Source organism: Oncorhynchus kisutch, linkage group LG14, assembly GCF_002021735.2.
Source record: "Oncorhynchus kisutch isolate 150728-3 linkage group LG14, Okis_V2, whole genome shotgun sequence".
Lineage (NCBI taxonomy): Eukaryota > Metazoa > Chordata > Actinopteri > Salmoniformes > Salmonidae > Oncorhynchus > Oncorhynchus kisutch.
Genome location: NC_034187.2, coordinates 30,340,909 through 30,363,412, shown reverse-complemented (window position 1 = coordinate 30,363,412; position 22,504 = coordinate 30,340,909). Strand labels below are relative to the sequence as shown.

At 40.6% G+C, this 22,504-nt stretch overlaps 3 protein-coding genes across 7 annotated transcripts in view; all 3 read right to left on the bottom strand.

Moving 5' to 3' along the window:
* Positions 1-979: 979 nt before the first annotated feature.
* On the bottom strand, positions 980-12,831 carry LOC109903995 (signal recognition particle 14 kDa protein-like). The gene is made up of 5 exons (XM_020501048.2): positions 12,703-12,831; positions 12,192-12,264; positions 4,082-4,194; positions 2,469-2,501; positions 980-2,307 (listed from the first exon to the last, which is right to left on the bottom strand). Exons 1-5 carry the CDS (start codon positions 12,724-12,726, stop codon positions 2,218-2,220), a joined length of 333 nt encoding a protein of 110 aa, XP_020356637.1. The 5' UTR covers positions 12,727-12,831; the 3' UTR covers positions 980-2,217.
* A 74-nt stretch (positions 12,832-12,905) lies between these two features.
* Positions 12,906-18,378, bottom strand: LOC109903996 (phospholipase D4). Of its 4 annotated transcripts, none has more exons than XM_031788225.1 (11): positions 18,267-18,378; positions 18,101-18,192; positions 17,765-17,937; positions 17,473-17,618; positions 17,235-17,355; positions 14,706-14,833; positions 14,406-14,606; positions 14,047-14,186; positions 13,764-13,929; positions 13,574-13,670; positions 12,906-13,435 (listed from the first exon to the last, which is right to left on the bottom strand). In XM_031788225.1, the coding sequence occupies exons 4-11, from the start codon at positions 17,578-17,580 to the stop codon at positions 13,230-13,232; spliced, it is 1,167 nt and encodes a 388-aa protein (XP_031644085.1). In that variant the 5' UTR covers positions 17,581-17,618; positions 17,765-17,937; positions 18,101-18,192; positions 18,267-18,378; the 3' UTR covers positions 12,906-13,229. The 4 variants fall into 4 exon arrangements, with proteins under 4 accessions (XP_031644085.1, XP_020356638.1, XP_020356640.2 ...); XM_020501049.2 differs by having other exon boundaries at positions 17,435-17,618; positions 18,101-18,176; XM_020501051.2 differs by having other exon boundaries at positions 18,101-18,176.
* A 151-nt stretch (positions 18,379-18,529) lies between these two features.
* cep170ba (centrosomal protein 170Ba) overlaps positions 18,530-22,504 on the bottom strand; it is a 46,953-nt gene continuing 42,978 nt past the window's right edge. For both annotated transcript variants that reach the window (XM_031788222.1, XM_031788223.1), the window contains one exon: positions 18,530-22,427. In XM_031788222.1, the coding sequence (XP_031644082.1) occupies positions 22,201-22,427 (227 nt within the window). In that variant the 3' untranslated portion in view covers positions 18,530-22,200. The remainder of the gene's footprint in view (positions 22,428-22,504) is intronic.

Sequence of the window (22,504 nt, the reverse complement as noted above, 5' to 3'; positions counted from 1 at the left end):
ACCTTTGATGATCTTCGGATGTTTTCACTCACGAGACTCCCAGTTACACAATAAATTTTCCTTTTGCTCCATAAAGATTATTTTTATATCCAAAATACCTCCGTTTGTTTGGTGCGTTATGTTCAGAAATCCACAGGAAAGAGCGGTCACGACAACGCAGACAAATTCCAAATAGTATCCGTAATGTCCACAGAAACATGTTAAACGTTGTTTTTAAAATATATAATCGATAATATATAAATCGCAACTGTCTTTTTCAGTCAGAGAGGGAAAGGCAATGGCTGCCCAAACTCTGTTACGCATACAAAATGCAGCTGGCACCCGGCCATACAATGTTATCTTTCTCGCTCATTTTTCAAAATAAAAGCCTGAAACTATGTCTAAAGACTGTTGACACCTTGAGGAAGAGATAGGAAAAGGAATCTGGTTGATATCCCTTTAAATGGAGCAAAGGCAGGCTATGGAGCATGGAGATTTCAAAATAGAAGCCAATTCCTGGTTAGATTTTCATCAATATCAGTTCTGTTATACTCAGACAATATTTTGACAGTTTTGGAAACTTTAGTGTTTTCTATCCAATACTAATAATAATAATATGCATATATTAGCAAGACTGAGGAGCAGGCCGTTTAGTTTGGGCAACTTATTCATCCAAGCTACTCAATACTGTCCCCCAGCCATAAGAAGTTAAAGGCAATGCCACCAAATACTAATTGTAAACTTCTGACCCACTGGGAATGTCATGAAGAAATAAATAAAAGCTGAAATAAATAATTATCTACTATTATTCTGACATTTCACATTCTTAAAATAAAGTTGTTATCCTAACTGACCTAAGACAGGGAATTTTTACTAGGATAAAATTTCAGGAACTGTGAAAAAATTAGTTTAAATGTATTTGGCTAAGGTGTATGTAAACTTCCAACTTCAACTGTAGCTCGTGTTATCAGCCTACAATGTAAAGTTAAACGGCGTATTCCTTATTTCAACAAATCGCTGCCAGATTGTTATTTATTCCAACAAAGCACTTTATATCTCATTTTACAGTAACAATTTGTATTCCTCATCAATGACATTGTGATAAACGATGACATCATTCATCTGACATGTGTGTTAAAAGCTGCAGCTGTGTGTCATTCACTGGACAGTAATTATAATCCTTAATGATAATTATCATGGTTAGGTTTACACCCAGTAAGGAAAACCAAGCCTGTTGATTAAAAACTAAATTTATCAAGTACAAGGTTCTCTCTGTATCCATAAATCAAATATGCCTTTCAGCCGCCAGTAAATATACTATATTATTCAGAAGTTTCTAAATACTTTCCCCTTCACTCAATCTTCCATCACATGACAAATACATCCTACAAATTAAGAGGCTGCAGCTTTTCAGCATTTGAATTGAAAATACAACAGTACAAGAGGCCTTTTTTTGGGGGATCCTCGCTTTACAGCTTAGCTTACAACTATTCATTTACCACCTTCATTAAGTGGACACATGAGTGACGAAGAACTAATTGGACCAATAAGGAACTCACCCATTTAATAATTTCTTCTTAAGTAAAAACAAAAACAATTCTGTATCTCACTTTCCACCATAAAATATAATAATCTAACATTTTCCGAATGGCAAAAGAAACATTCAGCTCCAACCCTAACAAATGTATGTGGCAGCTTCACTCGTAGTTAGTATATAATTACACATTTAATCATCTATCCATAAATGGTTAAGACAAGGTCCGGTTGGAAAGTTAATCAGAACTTTAGTGAACATGTAATCAAATTGATGCATGCAAACCGAACTGACTAAATAGGTAGTAGTTCAAATGAAAACGATTTGAAAGGCATTTTATCAACACGCTCCATCCTTTCCGTGACTACATAAACGATGCAGCTCTCTGTGTAACTTGGATCCAGGGCAGAGATGTTGACATGGGGGTGGGGGGATTGATCTAAAAAGGGAGCTCACTTATAGTATCCTCTCAGTGTTAAACTCCTCAGCTCTCCCTTCATCCCTATAGACCAATACCATTCACTGGCCAGGGATGAGACACTGCTGTGTAAACAATGGCATGATGTCAAAGCAGTCCCCAGGTGGAAGATTGTGGGCCGCAGCCAGCAGCAGGAAAGATGGGGGTAGAGATGATAGTTAGAGTGTCTTGGAGGTGGTACAGGCAAGTCTGTGTTCCGCCAGTATGCTATGAAAGAGTCTGTTGCTCATTGGGTGGCTTTGGTTTTCTTGCTTTTGCTTTTCTTGTCTTTCTTCTTAAGGCCGTCCATATGTGCTCTCAGGAGGTTAGAGTATGCCTGACAAGTTGAAAAGAGAGAGAGCAGACAAGAGGAACGTACTTAAATGATTTGCTAAATCATTTTTAGCATTACATAGATCTAGTCAAACAAGACAATGTGCATTCAGTGCTCCAGTGATGCATTTGTTACAAAAACCATACCACAATGTCAGTACCTACCATCTGGAACTTGATTACTTCTTTGGTGCTAACCTGGCGATAAAAGGAAAACTGATTAGCACTACTGTCTGCAAGGTATAGGAAATCATATGGATTTATTTCAACAGCAAAGTTAGAGTTCAACATCATAGTACCCTCAAAGCTAATCACTAAGCTAAGGATCCTGGGACTAAACACCTCCCTCTGCAACTGGATCCTGGACTTCCTGACGGGCCGCCCCCAGGTGATCTGCCACGCTGATCCTCAATACTGGAGGTCCCCAGGGGAGTGTGCTCAGTCCCCTCCTGTACCCCCTGTTCACCCAAGACTGCATGGCCAAGCACGACTCCAACACCATCCTTAAGTTTGCAGACGACACAACAGTGGCTGCCTGCCATACAGGACCTCTACACCAGGCAGTGTCAGAGGAAGGCCCTAAAAACTGTCAAAGACCCCAGTCATAGACTGTTCCCTCTACTACCGCATGGCAGGCGGTACCGGAGTGCCAAGTCTCGGACAAAAAGGCTTCTCAACAGTTATTTACCCCCAAGCCATAAGACTATTTGCATTGTGTGCCCCCCCCCCAACCCCTCTTTTTACACTACTGCTATGCGCTGTTTATCATATATACATAGTCACTTTAACTATACATTCATGTACATACTACCTAAAATTGGGCCGACCAACCAGTGCTCCCGCACATTGGCTAACCGGGCTATCTGCATTGTCCCACCCACCAACCCCTCTTTTACACTACTGCTACTCTCTATTCATCATATATGCATAGTCACTTTAACCATATCTACATGTACATACTACCTCAATCAGCCTGACTAACCGGTGTCTGTATGTAGCCTTGCTACTTTTATAGCCTCGCTACTGTATATAGCCTGTCTTTTTACTGTTGTTTTATTTCTTTACCTATTGTTTACCTAATACCTTTTTTGCACTATTGGTTAGAGCCTATAAGTCTACAACTGTCTACAACAGTTGTATTTGGCGCACATGACAAATAAACTTTGATTTGATGTCAGAACACCCAAGAGCAATGGACAACATCTGATTACTAAGTAGACAGAATAGATTCCGACCCTACGCTTGCTTTACAGCTGCACTGGGGTCAGATAGGCTTGCTGTTTACATTAAGCCACCACAGATCTGGCTCAGAAATCGCACCTCAACCCAGGGATGTGAAATTGCGTTGCTCTCAGAAATTGTACGTTTTGAAGTAAAGTGCTAGTTTAATTAAACTGCTGTTTTCATCCTCATGCTAGCTAGCAGTAGCCACAGCAACCATTATGGAGTGGCACGTCGCATTGAACAACAAAGGAGCTGATTGGCTGACACTGTCATTACAAAATGGCTGTGGCTTATGCAACCGAGCATGAGGACGAAAAGGGCAGGTTCCTGAAAAACAAGCAATCTCGCACCGGTTCCACAGTGTCTTAATCGAAACAGGAAGTCTGTCCGACCCCAGTGCAGCTGTACGCAAGCGTGGAGTCTGAATCTAGTCTGGCTAAATATTAAGTAGATGTATGGACTAATTGCCTGACTAGGTAAGAAAAATATTTTATTCTAAAAATCAACCAAACCATCATAAATCACTTCTTTGCCACATGATGTTGTAGACTGACCACTGTGCTGATTTTCTTCTTGCCGTCTGACGCTCTGAGTAGACACTTGTTGTCTGCTGGTTCATAACTCTCTGGGTGGCCTTTTCTGGGGACTGGTTTGGTTCTCCCGTCATCTGTAAAGTTCATGACAACAAACTACAGGTCAACAGGATTACTCACTGTAGTTGGACTGATCAGACAGCCTTAGATTCAATAACCCTGAAGCAACTACCAGCAGATAGTCACAAAAAATGAAAAGAAATCACAGAAAAATAAATATTACACAATTAAAACATTCGCGCTGAGAAAAGCACCGGGGATGGACTGCTTTCCCATAGAATTGTATTTTATATTTTGGGACAAGGTAGCGCCTCTATTTACGTAAATAACAACTCATGTCACTCAATTCAGTACTTCCTAGGTCCATGTATAAAACAGTTATTTCAGTTATATTAAAACCAGTCAATTCTGGAGTTCAACAGATTAGACCCATACATTTTATAAAAATGCAACAATAAAATGATTAAACTCAAGGGCAACAGAATAGCAAAAGTATTCCCAGATTTGATACATATTAATCAAACAGTGTTTATTAAACATAAACACTTAAAATACAAGAACATTTCTCAGAATAATACAATACGCAAAAAGATGTAGATTTCTCAATGGCTGTTGATGCAAAAAATGCTTTTGGCCATCCTTGGAAGCATTCAACTTCCCAGCTGAAATAATACATTCAATTAAAATATATAAATATCCAAAAGCAAAAATACAGTACATACCCCATAATGACAAAGCGAATACAGGTTTAGAATTTTGAGCCAAGGACTGAGCCAAGGACTACATGCTTTCTGGTAAGTTTTGAGGGGTGTTAATTCACCTGTTTCCATACATGTTTAATTTAAAACCATTTATCTTACAAAGGAGTTGTTTAACTGCTTAACTATTTATCTCTACTTGGAAATGTATTTGGGATTTTTTTTACTAATTCTTTCCTAATCTTTACAGGAAAATTCCACAAGCACTATCTGATGTGTGGAGCCATTTCAATGCAGATAAATGTAGAAGGAAAAGCTGTGTACATTTGCAAATACTGTGCCAAATCATATGTGACAAATGCAACAAAGATGCAGAATCATCTGGCCAAGTACATAAAGTTCCCTCTGCGTTCACAACAAGCAACCTCTGACAAAAGTCCATCTACTTCTATTCGAGGTGAAAAGGATGAATCAGGCACCTTATCGATAGCAACAGCTCATGGTCCTCCTGGAATCAGAAGTTTTTTTTGACTCAATGGAGGAACATTGTCAGAGAAATGCTGATGAATGTTTTGCTCGAGCTGTGTATGCAAATGGTTAACCTCTGATGCTCACAGGCAATGTGTATTGGAAGAGATTTCTGAATGTTCTTCGCCCAACATACACCCCTCCAACCAAACATGCTTTATCTACTAATTTGCTGTATGCAGAGTTAAAGTGAAAGTCAAGCAAATCATAGAGAAAGCAAATTGAATTGCAATCATCTCTGATGGGTGGTCGAATGTTCGTGGGCAAGGAATAATTAACTACATCTCCACCCCTCAACCAGTAATCTACAAGAGCACAGACAAGGGACTACAGACACACCGGTCACAAAATTGCAGATGTGCTGAAGGCAGTCAACGACCTTTGACCACAGCATGTATTTGCACTGGTGACAGACAATGCTGGAACATGAAGGCTGCTTCATCTAAAGTGGAGTCCAACCCTCACGTCACACCGATTGGCTGTGCTGCTCATGCATTGAATCTGCTCTTCAAGGACATCATGGCACTGAAAACAATGGATACGCTCTTCACGAGAGCCAAGAAAATGGTTAGGTATGTGAAGGGTCATCAAGTTATAGCAGAAATCTACCTCACCAAGCAAAGTGAGAAGAATAAGAGCACCACATTGAAGCTGCCCAGCAACATGTTGTCATCATGTTTGACAGTCTCCTGGAGGGGAAGGAGTCTCGCCAAGAAATGGCCATATCACAGTCTGCCGATATGGACTTCCCCATCAAGAGGATCCTCCTGGATGATGTATTTTGGGAGAGAGTGGTAAGCAGCCTGAAATCTATAGCAGTAGCCATTGCACGGATTGAGGGAGACAACACTATCCTGTCTGATGTTCAGACTCTGCTTGCAGATGTAAGAGAATAAATCCTTCCTGCCCTGCCCACTTCACGGTTGCTCCAAGCAGAAGAAACTGCAGTTCTGAAATACAAAAAAAACCATGAAGACTTCTGCCTGAAGCCCATACACGCCGCAGCGTACATATGCTGGCAAGAGCATCCTCTCAGGTGCAGAGATCCACAAGGTCTATGGTGTCAACACTACCGTGTCTCGCCACCTTGGCCTGGATGAGGGCAAGGTTCTTGGCAGTCTGGCGAAGTACACTTCCAAGCAAAGGCTTTGGGATGGAGATGCAATATGGCAGTCATGCCAACATATCTCATCAGCCACCTGGTGGAAGGGACTTCCACCTGGTGGAAGGGATCTGAGGCTCTTTCCCCTGTAGCCTCCATCATCCTTCAAACCCCACCAACATCAGCCGCCTCAGAGCACAACTGGCCCTTGTTTGGGAACACACACACACACACCAAAGCACACAACAGGCTGACCAATACAAGGGTGGAAAAATTGGTGGCCATCTGGGAAAATGTTAGGCTTTTTGGGCCTGACAACAAGCCATCCATAACAAGGTTGGAAAGTGAAAGGGAAGGTAAGGCCTCAGTCTGATGTTCCATAGGTGGACATTGAGGAGGTCCAGGATGAAGACATGGAAGTCTGAGAGAAAGACAACCAAAGCATTAGTTTCTAGACTATCATTTTACAGATATTGAAAATGTTCTGGGGAGATGCGATGGATCATTGGGGATCATTCAATATTCCGTTTCCTTTGTTGTTCAGTGAAATCATCCCATGTGAAGAGTAAACTCATTTAATTAAAGTTCAATTCAAAATGTTTATTTTATTTTATTTCAATTGGAAGGATTTAATCATTTGCAATTATGTCTACTTATGATAAGGGAAGAGGTTTTTGTTTCTGTCTCCATATGAGATGGTAAATATAAAATGCAAAAAACATCTACATTTAAATGGTATTAATATTATTTTGCATATATTTCCGTTAATTCCATCGGAAAGTTTCCACCTTTGAATATTCCCCAAAATGTGCAACCTTATACCCAACAAGACCCGAGGCTGTAATCGCTGCCAAAGGTGCTTCAACAAAGTACTGAGTAAAGGGTCTGAATAATTATGTAAATGTCATATTTCAGTTTGTTTAATACATTTGCAAAAATTTCTAAAAACCTGTTTTGCTTTGTCATTATGAGGTATTGTGTGAATATTGAGGATAAATTTATACAATAGGGCTGTAATGTAACAAAATGTGGAAAAAGTTAAGGGGTCTGAATACTTTCCGAATGCACTGTACCTGCCTAATATTGAAAACGAATGCCCCCTTAATAAAAAATATTTCTAGAAACTCAGGATATGAAATTAATGTGGAAAAACATGTAATGGCAATAGGAAAAATAACTAACGATATACAGCAGAAGTCTCCAACCGTTTTCTAGCATGAGAGCTTTAAAAAAAAATGAAACGTCATAAGCTACTCTTTTTTTTCTAGCTTTCAAATAGGCACATTCTTCTCTTCTCCTCTCTCCTGCAACTCTTCCTCAGGTCCTTAGTGTAAAAGAGAAAGTAGAGCACTATGTTCTGTCAATATACCTGGTAAAATAATGGTTACTAAACTACTAAGGGGGCCCTATTGAATGTTATTTTCCCCCAAAATATGCTTTATATTTTCCCAAATTAACTTAAGCTTTCCTGGTTTTAGATTTTTGGGGTTTTCACTTGCGGTGTCTGATACTTGTGAGATTTGTTTATGACAGTTTGCTGTGGAGCACATGAAAATTGCATGCACTTTCAGAAATCCCGCTATGCCCTCAGACTAACCATCAAACAAGCAAAGCGTCAATACAGGATTAAGATTGAATCCTACTACACCTGCTCTGACACTCGTCGGATGTGGCAGGGCTTGAAAACTATTACAGACTACAAAGGGAAACCCAAACGCGAGCTGCCCAGTGGGGCGAGCCTACCACACGAGCTAAACGCCTTTTATGCTCGCTTTGAGGCAAGCAACACTGAAGCATGCACGAGAGCACCAGCTGTTCTGGATGACTGTGTGATAACGCTCTCGGTAGCTGATGTGAACAAAACCTTTAAAAACAGGTCAACAGTCACAAAGCCGCTGGGCCAGACGGATTACCAGGACGTGTACTTAAAGCTTCCGCGGACCAACTGGCAAGAGTCTTCACTGACATTTTCAACCTCCCCCTGACTGAGTCTGTAATAGCTACATGTTTCAAATAGACTACCATAGTCCCTGTGACCAAGGAAGCCGAAGGTGACCTGCCTAAATGATTACCACCCCGTGGCACTCATGTCGGTAGCCATGACGTGCATTGAAAGGCTGGTCATGACTCACATCAACAGCATCCTCCCGGACACCCTAGACCCATTCGCATACCATGCCAACAGATGACGCAATCTCAATTGCACTCCACAACGCCCTTCTCACCTGGACAAAAGGAACACGTGAGAATGCTGTTAATCGACTACAGCTCAGCATTCAACACCATATTGCCCACGAAGCTGCTTGTTTGTTACCTATGCATAGTCACTTCACCCCCACCTACATGTACAGATTACTTCAACTAGCCTGTACCCCTGCACACTGACTGGTACCAGAACCACCTCCTGTATATAGCCTTGTTATTCTTATTGGTGTTACTTTTTACTTGGTAAATACCAAGTTGGTAAATACTTTCTTCTTCTAGAACTGCACTGTTGGTTAAGGGCTTGTAAGCATTTCACGGTAAAGTCTACACTTGTTGTATTTGGCACGTGGCAAATAAAGTTGGATTTGATTTAAAGAGGAACACAAATGATGGAGCTAAGAACATTAACACCTTCTTAGTTAAGAACACTATAACATGGAAGAAAATGAAACAGATTGTACAAAGAACGAATATTACTGCCTAAAAACACACCACTATGGAACAATCCTTGGATAGCTTTTCAGAATCCACTGATAAATTGACTCACATGGAAAACTAAAGTCATAGAAACCGTAAATGACGTGGTAAAAGTAAATAAATATTTCCCTGACAGAATTAAAAAGCAATTTTGGACTGACCAATGTAGACATGATCAAATATACTGTATGCAACTTAAAAGTTTTATTTCACATAAGCTTTCAGGTCAAAATTGGGACATCAGAGCAAAATTGAGGGAATCCTATTTGAATCAGAAAAAGATACTCTAAAAGATACTTTAGAAAAAAATGTAAGCTATTGGAACCAACAAATAAAAATAACTGATATTGGCACAAGATGTAGGGAGTGTTTGTTATATTCAAACTAAATTACCGTTAACATAAATGTGCCTAACCCAGTATAAATTAATGTATAGAATTTTTTATACAAGAGACAAAATTCAAATTATACAGCACTATGGCAAAGTAATGTCATAAGTGTAAAACTAACAATGACTCAATAATGAATGCATTCTGGGAGTGTTATAAAGTCCAAATGTTATGAGCAGAATTAGAAAGCTGGCTGTAGGAAGTTTTACAATGTAAATGTACGTTTAATCTGTCTTATCGGCATTTTTCAAGACATGGCATATGGGAGTGTGGTGAGATAAACAATATTGTCCAAACCATTGGGTGTCACTTATATCGAAGAAGCTATTACTTAAATACTGGAATTTAAATGATACTCCAATGTTGAGAGAATGGAAGAATCAAATGTTTTATTTAAATATTGAAAAAAGTCTGGCAACAAACAGAAACAACATAACACAACATAAAAAGTAATATGCGGTAGTCTTAAAAGTATTAGAAACAACATTGGGTGTGGATACGTTGGGGACATTTGGGTCTGAACATATGTGATGTTATACATCTAGGTGGAAAGGTATTACGGCTGTCCCCGACTAAAAAAAATCTTGTTTGACCGAAAGCCGACCAATTGATTGGTAGAAATGTTTTACAATGTATTTTTCCATATATAGACACACCCTATGTGTTTTAATGAAATCAAATATACGCTTGTCTGATGAAATACACCACAAATGACTCAAGAGGGAGCCAGAGATCAAGATAACCAGAAGCGAAAAACCTTAACCTAACCCCCGACTATTCTCCTTCAGGTCCTACTGGCTTTCACAACAGTTACTATCCCGAAGATGGCGTTAATAGGCTACACAAGGAGTTGGTAACCTTTCTCATGTGGAATGCCAATTTATCTTACAATTCCTACCGATCTGCGTGCCAGTTATGGTTTTCTTATGCACAATTTCGTGGAACAGTTTAATTTAATTTATAATAACGTCTTCATATCTAAAAATAATTGTCATGTGGTTAATCAAAATTCTATCCAAATGTAAATAAAAATGATACAAACCCAAAAAGTAACTTCTATTGCCAACTATGTAAAAAATAGCCTACACAAAGCAACAAATAAAAATATTGCAGCCTGCAGGTAGAAAATATCCTAAATATTGGCTACACATGGCCTTTCTGCAACAAACTTGAAACATTGTATCAACTATCAACTTGGCTCCAGCCAGAAGTTCAAGCTAGCAAACTTGCAGCTTATAAAATATTCTGGGCCCTCAGTTTCCCACGCCAGTAAAGCCCTGGAAAGATTTTTCAACTATTGTCATTCTCAATGCATGTAAAAACAGACTTTGTTTGCTTGCTGTTTGAGGTTAAGAAAACATTACTTTGAGAAGCTCCACCGCTCATTAGTGGTGGTGCATTAAGCCAATCAGAAATACTATCAAATCCCCAAATGGGCACATTTATATGCCTACATTTGCGCGCCGGCCAGGTAGCCTACCTCTATGCATAATCAGTGCGAGTCCTTACTCAACATTCACAGTAGAGCTCCAAACAAAGACAATGACTAAAATTGACATCACTTGTAAATGTAATATACCAAAACTTGTTTCGCACAAGTGTAGCATGGGTTGTGCGCTCTTCAAACAACGTGTCCACTCTGACAATGATCATGGTAAAAGACTGGAATAATAATAATATATTGAATGTATTAACATAAATTACCATAACCAAACAAAAACTGTAGATTACAAATTAAAGGTAAATATAAACTATTACTGATGATATATGCAATGGGGAATTGATACACTAACAATCAAGGCAAACAATTCACACAATTAAATTATGAAATAATGAACGTGCACAAATTGGCAGTAGTGTAATTTCTGGAGTGAGACGTTCATTTTAGCCTCACAGACCTTCTTGGACTGTGCCATCCACCCGGCCTCCGCAATGGATTAAGATTAGTCTCAGCCTCCCCAATGGTTTTGTTCACTGAGATGGGCGCGAATCACAGGCCTCTTGTGCCATAAAAAATATTTGCTACTGCTCGACAAAAAAAAAAAAATCCCCGTCGACCAACAGCCAAACAATAGACCCGTCGACTAATTGGGGCCAGCCCTAAAAGGTATGCATGTTAAATATGCACTATGCAGAATCGGTACGCAATTTCATGGTTGCTAAAATTATAATCGTTTGCGTGACAAAACAAGCAAGTATAGAGTATCATTTTACTGTCTAAACCACTCTGAAATATATTTTCCATAACCAAAAACATTGTATTTTGAGCTGTTTAAAGCTGGCGTACAAAACTGAAAGTAAGAGGCAAAAATGTTACTTAACAGGAAGCATAGAAATAGCACACATAACATATCTACCGTTTCTAAGAGACTTGCGTTCAATGAGAATGATAGTTCTATAACTCACATTTGTGTGTGAATTTGGTGGAGTCGCCCAAAAGTAACATATTGCTGCTTTAAGTTTATTGTTTTTGTCTATGCATGTTTGCTTGTAAAAAAAAGCTGCTAAAAGTTAAATAAAATGTATAAATAAATATCACTGTAAATGTAAACCTCTGAGGTTGAGCTCAAAAGAGGATATAGGCCTAATATGAACATTTCCTGGAAGAACTGAAGGATAAACTCGGCCACCAAATAACGTTAAGTCACAGTTGACAAGATCTGAGCACTTACATTTCTTTAACGTGATGGCAACACTGCCTGTGGTCCTGCATTTCTGGAACAGCCGTGTCAGCTCCGTCAAAAACTAGAGGAAAATAATGAGATGTAATTTAAGTTCGTTAAGTGATATCAACTGTGGTGGTAGCTTGTAACGTTATGTTAATACTAGCCAGCTGGCTAATGAGCTAACGTTAGCTAACTAACAAGCCGACATATATCCATGTGTGTGTAACGTCAGATATATTTTTTCGAACTCACTCTCTACGACCTAGCTATCTTGCTAGCTACTTCTAACTAAAAACTTGTCCAGTATTTCTATGTTTTCTATAAAGCTGACCACAGAAGCAATCCAAACTAATAGTTAGCAAATGCTAGCTATGGCGGCAGAGCAAGTTAGCAGACAGACGTGGTTTATTTTCCACTTATGCCAATGCAGAATACTTATCAAACTAAACCAGTCTTCTAATAGTGACAGTATCTAACTAAGATGTACTACATTAGTCGATGGGGCATTCTATCATACCGAGTCGTTTTCAAGTAGTACCATGATTCCCACTGCAATTCTGTAACTTCAGCTAGCTTGCTAGCCCGTCAGAAGCACACGTACTACAACATGAAATTCTGCTCCGTAACCTTTCAACTTACAAAGTACACGCTGAATAATTTACATTACCGCCATCTAGTGTAGAGGAAAAAACACAAACCCTTGAATAAACTAGACAGAGCTCAGTCTTTTGCTGCCTTTATTTCAAATTAATGAATTTGTATAATACAATTTCGTTGCAAAAATAATTAGCAATAAAGTACATCACCAAACTGCATTTATCAGCTTGTGAAAGGTAACACAGTGAAGTATGAAACATTCCAAAAGTACATTTTCAGTAGGAAAAAAAGGTAACAAGTGGCCTAACAAACGATGAAGCAAATCATGTGTTCAGTTGCAACGTCCCTTATAGAAACAACCCAAGGCTAGAAAAAGCAGCCAAACAGGCTTACTGTTATTTCCCTAAGCCATACTTAAAGTAAACGGATGGATGGTAGTCAAAGCACCTATCCTTTTGAGAGTGCACAATCAGGGTGATGGCCCAAGTCAGCAAAACATACAGTAAACTGAGAGTGCCAGTCCCTGTCAAAAACTGCTCTGAGCTGCCCCTGCAGAGCCTGGGTCCCCCAGGGCCAGTTTGGTGTGTGTTGGGAAACCACCAGCCCCACTCCAGCTGTGGTGTTGAAGTAGTCAGCAGACCAGTTAGACGTCCCTGAGGGGCAGAAGGATTTGGAATTCAGGCTGTTCATTACATGTAATGTAATGTAATGTAATAATCATATATACACAACTGTGTCTGTTCACAATAAAGTAGCATCATATTAAACTATTTTCTGAAAAATCTACTTACCAATATATGCCACTCTATCAGTCACCATGTATTTATTATGGTTTACTCTGGAGTAGGGAATCTCTGACTGGTTCCCTACTGGCACAATGGACAGTTTCTGAAAAAGAGGACAATCTGGCATTACAGTACAGAAAGGAAGACAACCACATGGTTGAATAATAATACCAGTAGGCTATATGTGTCTTCCTACCACTTGAATGCTGATGTTATGGGCAGGGTAATTCAGGGAGGCTAGAGACTGAAGGAAAGGTAGCATGGCTGGATCAGAATCACGTCCACAGCTGACCAGCAGACGGACCTTAACATTCCGCTCAAAAGCAGCTCTCTTTAATGCATCATCAATGGCCGGCCAGTACCTAAAGGATGAATTAGAGGTTGATTAAATTAAACAATAAAACAAGAAGGCAGAGTTGTAAGTAAAACTCAAGGGCGTATTGAAAAATGCTATGAGCCTGGTAGGACAGCAGGTTCACCTTTGAGGGTGTATGAAGCGTGTGGTGGGAAAATACTCCATGACTGCCACATCAATGAAGTGCTGCGCCCCTGATATCACTGATAGGATGGCATTCAGGTCCTGAGTCCGAGATGTTGGGCAGAAAGAGGGAGGAGAACCCTGGGAGAGAGAGGGCAGACATGGGAAGAAAGAGGTCTGCGAGGAGTAGAACTGTGATGTGATGGTCATTAGATGAGAAATAAATCTCCATTCAACCTGTTATGTGTTGGACAATGGGCACGCGCTTTAATTCTTTCAGGTTTTATTCAGATGCTATTGGTTTTATGATCTGGGCCCTCTGAAAGCACAGAATGGGGAAGTGAAACAGAAGGGACTCACTGTAATGTAGATTTTGCTTGAAACATTATCAGCCTTCAGCAGCAAGGGATGCTCTTTGTTGATGGCAGTGTCATATTTGGAGGGCCAAGGGTCTGGGATGGAGCTGTTGAGATGACCCATCACCCAGTAGGACTCAAATATCTTTTGGAGGTCTTCAGCCAGACTGGAGCAGTTGTAGATCACCACTCCCAGTTCCTTAACCTAAGATGATAGTGCATTGTTACCGGTCATGACACATGTATGAGCAAAGCGAGTGGAGTATTCAAAGGTAAGTCTACTATATCTTCACTAGACCTTTACCTGTGTAAGAGCCCTCCAATCCATGTTGGCACTTCCTAGGAATATGTGTCTCCTATCAACAATCCAGAACTTGCTGTGGAGTACACCCCCAGTCAAACGCCCAAAGTGCACCTTTCTTACTTGGACTCCTACAGAAAACCAATGAAATTACATTTAAAGATTAAAATACAGTAGGATAATATACAAGGTACACTGGCTTCATAAACAAGTGCATCGATGATGTCGTCGCCACAGTGACCGTACGTACAAACCCCAACCAGAAGCCATGGATTACAGGCAACATCTGCGCTGAGCTAAAAGGCTAGAGCTTCCTCTTTCAAGGAGTGGGACTATAACCTGGAAGCTTATAAGAATCCCGCTATGCCCTCCATCAAACAGGCAAAGCGTCAATACAGGACTAAGATTGAATCATACTACACCGGCTCCGACGCTGGTCGGATGTGGCAGGGCTTGCAAACCATTACATACTACAAAGGGAAGCACAGCCGAGAGCTGCCCAATGACATGAGCCTACCAGACAAACTAAACAACTTCTATGTTCGCTTCGAGGCAAATAACATTGAAACATGCATGAGAGCACCAGCTGTTCCGGATGACTGTGATCACGCTCTCCGCAGCCGATGTGAGTAAGACCTTTAAACAGGTCAACATTCACAAGGCCGCAGGGCCAGACGGATTACCAGGACGTGTACTGCGAGCATGCGCTGACCAATTGGCAAGTGCCTTCACTGACATTTTCAACCTCTCCCTGCCCGAAATCTGTAATACCAAAATGTTTTAAGCAGACCACCATAGTCTCTGTGCCCAAGAACACTAAGGTAACCTGCCTAAATGACTACCGATCTGTAGCGCTCGCGTTTGTAGCCATGAAGTGCATTGAAAGGCTGGTCATGGCTCACATCAACACCCTTATCCCAGAAACCCTAGACAATTTGCATACCGCCCTAACAGATCCACAGATGATGCAATCTCTATTGCACTCCACACTGCCCTTTCCCATCTGGGCAAAAGGAACACCTATGTGAGAATGTTATTCATTAACTACAGCTCAGCGTTCAACACTATAGTGCCCTCAAAGCTCATCAATAAGCTAAGGATCCTGGGACTAAACACCTCCCTCTGAAACTGGATCCTGGACTTACTGACGGGCCGCCCCCAGGTGGTAAGGGTAGGTAACACCACATCCGCCATACTGATCCTCAACGCAAGGGCCCCTCAGGGGTGCGTGCTCAGTCCCTTCCTCTACTCCCTATTCACTCATGACTGCACGGCCAGGCACGACTTCAACACCATTAAGTTTTCTGATGACACAACAGTGGTAGGCCTGATCACCGACAACGACGAGACAGCCTATAGAGAGGAGGTCAGAGACCTGGCCGTGTGGTGCCAAGACAACAATCTCTCCCTCAAAGTGATAAAGGTTAAATAAAATGGGAAAAAAGACAAAAGGAGATGATTGTGCACTACAGGAAAAGGAGGCCCGAACACACCCCCATTCTCATCGACTGGGCTGTAGTGGAGTAGGTTGAGAGCTTCAAGTTCCTTGGTGTCCACATCACCAACAAACTAACATGGCCCAAGCACATCAAGAGAGTCGTGAAGAGAACACGACAAAACCTATTCCCCCTCAGGAGACTGAAAAGATTTGGCATGGGTCCTCAGATCCTCCAAAGGTTCTACAGTTGCACCATCAAAAGCATCTTGACTGGTTGCATCACTGCCTGGTATGGCAACTGCTCGGCCTCCGACCACAATTACTACAGAGGGTTGTGCGTACGGCCCAGTACATCACAGGGGCCAAGCTTCCTGCCATCCAGGACCTCTATACCAGCCGGTGTCAGAGGAAGGCCCTAAAAATTGTCAAAGACTCCAGCCACCCTAGTCATAGACTGTTCTCTCTCTACCACACAGCAAGCAGTACCCAGAGTGCCAAGAGGCTTCTAAACAGCTTCTACCCCCAAGCCATAAGACTCCTGAACATCTAATCAAATAGCTACCCAGACTATTTGCATTGCCTGCCCCCTATTTTTTAAACTGCATTGTTGGTTAGGGGCTTGTAAGTAAGCATTTCACTGTAAGGCCTACACCCGTTGTATTTGACACGGGACTAATAAAATTTGATTTGATTTCTTTCCCAACCGTTGTCCTCCAGTTCCCCCAACAGTACACATTTTCATTGTAGCCCTGGACAAATGCATCTCACTCAACTCATTGAGGGCTTGATGATTTGGGGCGGCAGGTAGCCTAGTGGTTAGAGAATTGGGACAGTAACCGAAAGGTAGCAGGATCGAATCACCGAGCTGACAAGGTAAAAATCTGTCATTCTGCCCCTGAACAATGCAGTTAACCCACAGGTCCTCGGTAGGCCGCCATTGTAAATAAGAATTTGTTCCTAACGGACTTACCTAATTAAATAAGGTAAAAATAAGTTTTTTTTTAGTCTGCATGTTGAATCAGGTGTGTGTGTCCAAGGTTACAATAAAAATGTCTACTGGAGGACCAGGGTTGGTTTAAGGGATGTTTTCAGACCTTTCTGTCTCAGAACTTGTAGATCTGTGGAGTTTGTCAGCATAGAGGGAATACTCGTCACAACCCTCACTGATATGTTTCTGGAAGGCAAAGCTCCAAGCTGCTCCAGTATGTCCTTTCCCTGTTGATGACATTAGATAAAGTGCAGGCAAATTTACAGGGATGAATTTGCCTGCACTGGCTTTTTTTTAATAACTCACAGGTAAGTCAGTGGAAGAGTTCATATTGATGTCATCACCGGTAAGAGTCCAGTAGAAGGAAACCACATCGACTTGGTTAGTTGCCATGGACAGGAGATCTCTCCAGGCCTTGTCCACTGGGGTCCCAAAGGTTGCATTGTCATCATATTTCATATACAGGGGAATGCTCTCCACAAGGATAATTCTGAGGAATTCACAACAGGACCTCTTAATTACTAGTCTTTGGGGATGATTACAAATGGGAAACAAAGCATCCAATTCCCTTGAAAAAAACAGCACTGTTTTACATTGTCAATTGTGTTAAAGCAAAAACGTATACATGAAGCTCACCGGCTTTGCTCATCAGAAATGTTATTTTGATCTGTTCTTGTTTCTTGGAAGAGCTTGTCATTTTGGAAATGCTCTTCTTCTGTGCACTTGTCCAATATAGAAAAGGAGAGCAGTACACCCAAAGCAGTCAAACATCCCACAACCACAGCTATAGACACAAGCCGTTTTGAGCCCTGAGAGCACGGACACACAACCAAGTGTGATGTTTATGAAAAATGAGGACAGAAAAAATGGATTTCAACATAAATATGAACAATAGTTAGCACAGACTTCAGTTGTATCGACAGATAAGATTCTACTGAAAAGTTTGACAAATGCTTGACAAGCAACTCTTACCCTTCGGTTGGGAACATAGCTATCATGTAAAGTCTTGTAAGGAGAGGACATCTCTGGCACTAATGTTCCTGGCATCCTGTTGAAATTCAGACCTAAAATGTAATTGATCATCAATATAATTTTAAACATACATTTAAACAGCATTTAACATACAAAAACAACTTACAGAATAAAGCAGGTGTTGTCTACTACAAGGGATTTGTTTCTTCCTCTAATCCAGACACTGATATGAAACTAAGAAGTATGACATTTACTGTACACAGTAACATACATGGTTCCTGTTTTTTCTTTCATTTCTCTTTCTGACAGATCAGGACATATAAATACAATGACTTGTAAAACATGTAAATGTGTTGAGTTCTACAATATTCAGCCTACATCAAACAAGTGACTTTGGAATAAATATCATGAAGATGACAGTACACCACATAATTGATTACAAATCAGTTTATTACAAAAAATGGAATCCCATTTTCTAAATTATGCACAAAATGATAACTTTTTCAATAGATTCATTCTGGAAAACATCAATAAAAAATAAAGTGGAAACTTTTTTGTTTAGGGTGCAAGAGCCAAACAACCAAAAAACCAAACCATGGTGATGACATTGAAGGGATACGAACAGGTTTAACAAAATGGGACTCATGACTTACACCAAGGTATTTCTAATTTTGATGAAGAACTGCAATGAATAGCACAGAGCCATAGCAATCAAAAGCTCAAAGAGACAGATTTAACTGAGCTCATACAAGTACTGTACTTTGTGGTATGAAACAATATATCCCAAAAGGCTTTGTGGCACTGAGGGAAATTGCGGTTACTACTTCATGGACAGCTACACAAACTGGTTAGAAAAGAGGAAAGCACTTGTGGTGGACTGCAGTCCTTTCATTTCATTGAACTTTCAGCCTCCTCTCATTCTGGACAGGAGAGCATTTATACAATCATTAAAAGAATGAACGCAACCCCATTAGTAAAAAAGGGGGCTTAAAGTGTAGCTTCTCAGCATATTAGGTTGAAGGGTCCCAATGGTATTACAATAGTGCAAAATACTAAATGGAGGTCATCTCCAGATCAAACTTTTAGATATGTACATACATTATAAGACATGTTTATTTAATTTATAATTGCACAGAATTTCTGCTAATTGTCACTCCCAATTATAATTAGATTATAACAAAACAATGAACAGCATGTGCATCTTGCTTTTGACACTTCACTTAATAGGCCTAATAAACTGGCATCAACAACACAGGAGACCAGGTAGTGTGGTGTGCTTAATGAAGGAGTGTACAGAAATAAAACTGGAGGAAATATATCCAGAAAGCAAAACTGTCAGAGAGCATTTGAGTCCGTAAAGTGTTCACTTTACTGTAAAAAAATAAAAGGAGAGCCGCACACTCTAGGAGCTCTGATGCAATCATTTTAGAACCAATGTTTCGACAGCCAAGCAGTCTTCATCGGGGTATAATGCCAAACACTGCGGGTCACTAGTTTATATCGTTTGAAAGGACACACACAAAAGCTTTTACTAGACGTTTCAACGGTAAACTTCAGCAAAATTGAAGCCACGGATCACAATTTAAACCGAGAAAGGGGAATCAAGAAGGGAACAGAAAGTAGACAGCGCTGCGATATCGCTGACCACACTATGGACAGCTGTGCAATCAACTGACAGGTTGACAATCAAACCTATCGGCAATACTAACACACATTTTCCAAATGGCGCTTGCTGGTAGAAGTCCTGAATGAGTCCTGTGTTTTATTCGGTGTTAAAGCTTAAAATCTCTGGGCTGAGCTATGCAACTATTCACTCCAGACAGTTGGCTGTTGTCAGGTGATTAAACCTAGATGTTCTACCGCACCACTAAGCCCCACTGCCCTGCCCACCCAACCATACAGTACATTCCACCCAGATGTTCAGTTCTGAGAACAAGAAAACTTCTAATATCAGACATGAGGCAGACCTAATTGCTACTTTTGACTCTAAAGAATAAGGCACAAAACACATCTGATCATGACATGTTTCTACTGGCAACGTGAGATACCTTGTGAAACAGTGACTCCTAGACCCATTCTTACATTTCATCTCTAAAATGCTTCAGCCTCTTTTAAAAGACCAGAAAAATAACATTCTTCTCTTAGCTCAAAGCAAGTGTCCAAGTGCCAACTTATAAACTCTTTAATACTATATAAATCATTACAATTAAATACTTGATATACATTCTTCAAGTCTGGTCCATAGAGATAAAAAGTGGTCAATAGAAAAAGAAAATACAGTGGGGAAGTCTGATAAACCCAGTCACTGGTTTATCAAGGGATCCTGGAGAACGCCTTTCTACTTATTCATACATTTCATCAATCAAAGTCAAAATCCTATTTAATTGCATTAGTAAGAGATACTTAATTAAATAAAACATACTCAAGTGGATTTTAAATATACTGTGCTCTAAGTTCATTGCAGCAACACTTTCCCAATTAATGGAAATCACCAAAACATGTCAATAAAATGCATATAATCAAGTATGCTTTTGTGAAAGTGAGATCAACTGAGATAAGTATTCAGAACCCTTGACTTTTTCCACATTGTTACGTTACAGCCTTATTCTAAAATGTACTAAATCATATTTTTTCTCCTCATCAATCTGCACACAATAACCCATAATGACAAAGCGAAAACTTTTTGGGGGACTTTTGTGCAAATGTATAAAAGAAATAAACAGAAACACCTTATATACATAATTATTCAGACCCTTTGCTATGAGACTCGAAATTGAGCTCAGGTGCATCCTGTTTACATCCTTGAGATGTTTCTACAAATTGATTGGAGTCCACCTGTGGTAATTTCAATTGATTGGACATGATTTGGAAAGGTACACACCTGTCTATACAAGGTCCCACAGTTGACAGTGCATTTCTGAGCAAAAAAACAAGCCATGAGGTCGAAGAAATTGTCTGTAGAACTCAGAGACACGATTGTATCGAGGCACAGATCTGGGTAAGGGTACCGAAACATTTCTGCAGCATTGAAGGTTCCCAAGAACACAGTGGCCTCCATAATTATTAAATGGAAGAAGTTTGGAACTACTAAGCCGCCCGGCCAGACTGAGCAATCGGGGGAGAAGGGCCTTGTTCAGGGAGGTGACCAAGAACCTCAGGATCACTCTGACAGAGCTCCAGAGTTCCTCTGTGGAGATGGGAGAATCTTCCAGAAAGACAACCATCTTTGCAGCACTCCACCAATCAGACCTTTATGGTAGTGGCCAGACAGAAGCCACTTATCAGTAAAAGGCCCATGAAGCCTGCTTGGAGTTAGCGAAAAAGCACCTAAAGAATCTCAGGCCATGAGAAACAAGATTCTCTGGTCTGATGAAACCAAGATTTAACTATTTGGCCTGAATGCAAATAGGAAGCCTGGCACCATCCCTACGGTGAATCATGGTGGTGGCAGCATCATGCTGTGGGGATGTTTTTCAGCAGCAGGGACTGGGAGACTAGTCCAGATTGAGGGAATGATGAACAATACAATTGTGCCAAGATTGTAGCGTCATACCCAAGAAAACTCTAGGCTGTAATCGCTGCCAAAGGTGCTTCAACAATGTACTGAGTAAAGGGTCTGAATATTTATGTAAATATGATATTTCCGTTCTTCATTTTTAATACATTTGCAAACATTTCTAAAAACCTGTTTTTGCTTTGTTATTATGAGGTATTGTGTGTAAATTTATGAGGGGGGAAAACTTTGTAATACATTTTAGAATAAGGCTGGAAGGTAAGAAAATGTGGAAAAAGTCAAGGGGTCTGAATACTTTACAAATGCACTGTATATGGCACAATAATGGCCTTGCCTTAAAGGGGTTTTCCCTCAGCTGAACTAACCAATGCATGAATTTAGTGTGTCTTCTACAATCTCCTTCTCACACCATGGCAGTTCAATACGCATTTCAGTTCTCTAGTAGTGTACACACAGTGCAGTAGTGTCATCGTGCAGTGGGGCCACAGTTGTCTCTAGCAGTACCCATTTCCCCCTCTCAAATCCACTCTCTCAACACCTGGGATTGTGGCGCAGCAGTGAAGAGGAGGCACTGTGTTCCAGAACCTCAGACCACATAGCTCTCTGCCTCTGAGGCCATAGCTGATCTCCTGACACTCTCACTGGACCTGGAGCTGGAAGAGGAGACCCCACCCTCACCCTGTTGGGAACCTAATGATCTCCAGTCTCTCGAAGGGGCCCTGGATGGCCTTACACTGGCTGAGGAGGGGGAGATAGGAGTGGAGGTTTTGGCTGGCTCAAGGTTCCCACTGGGTTCAATGATGGTGTTGATGACTGGGAAGGGGACAGACAAATTTGGCACAAATCAACATCTGAAATGCTGAGGGAGAAAAGCAAATGACAAAAAAAGA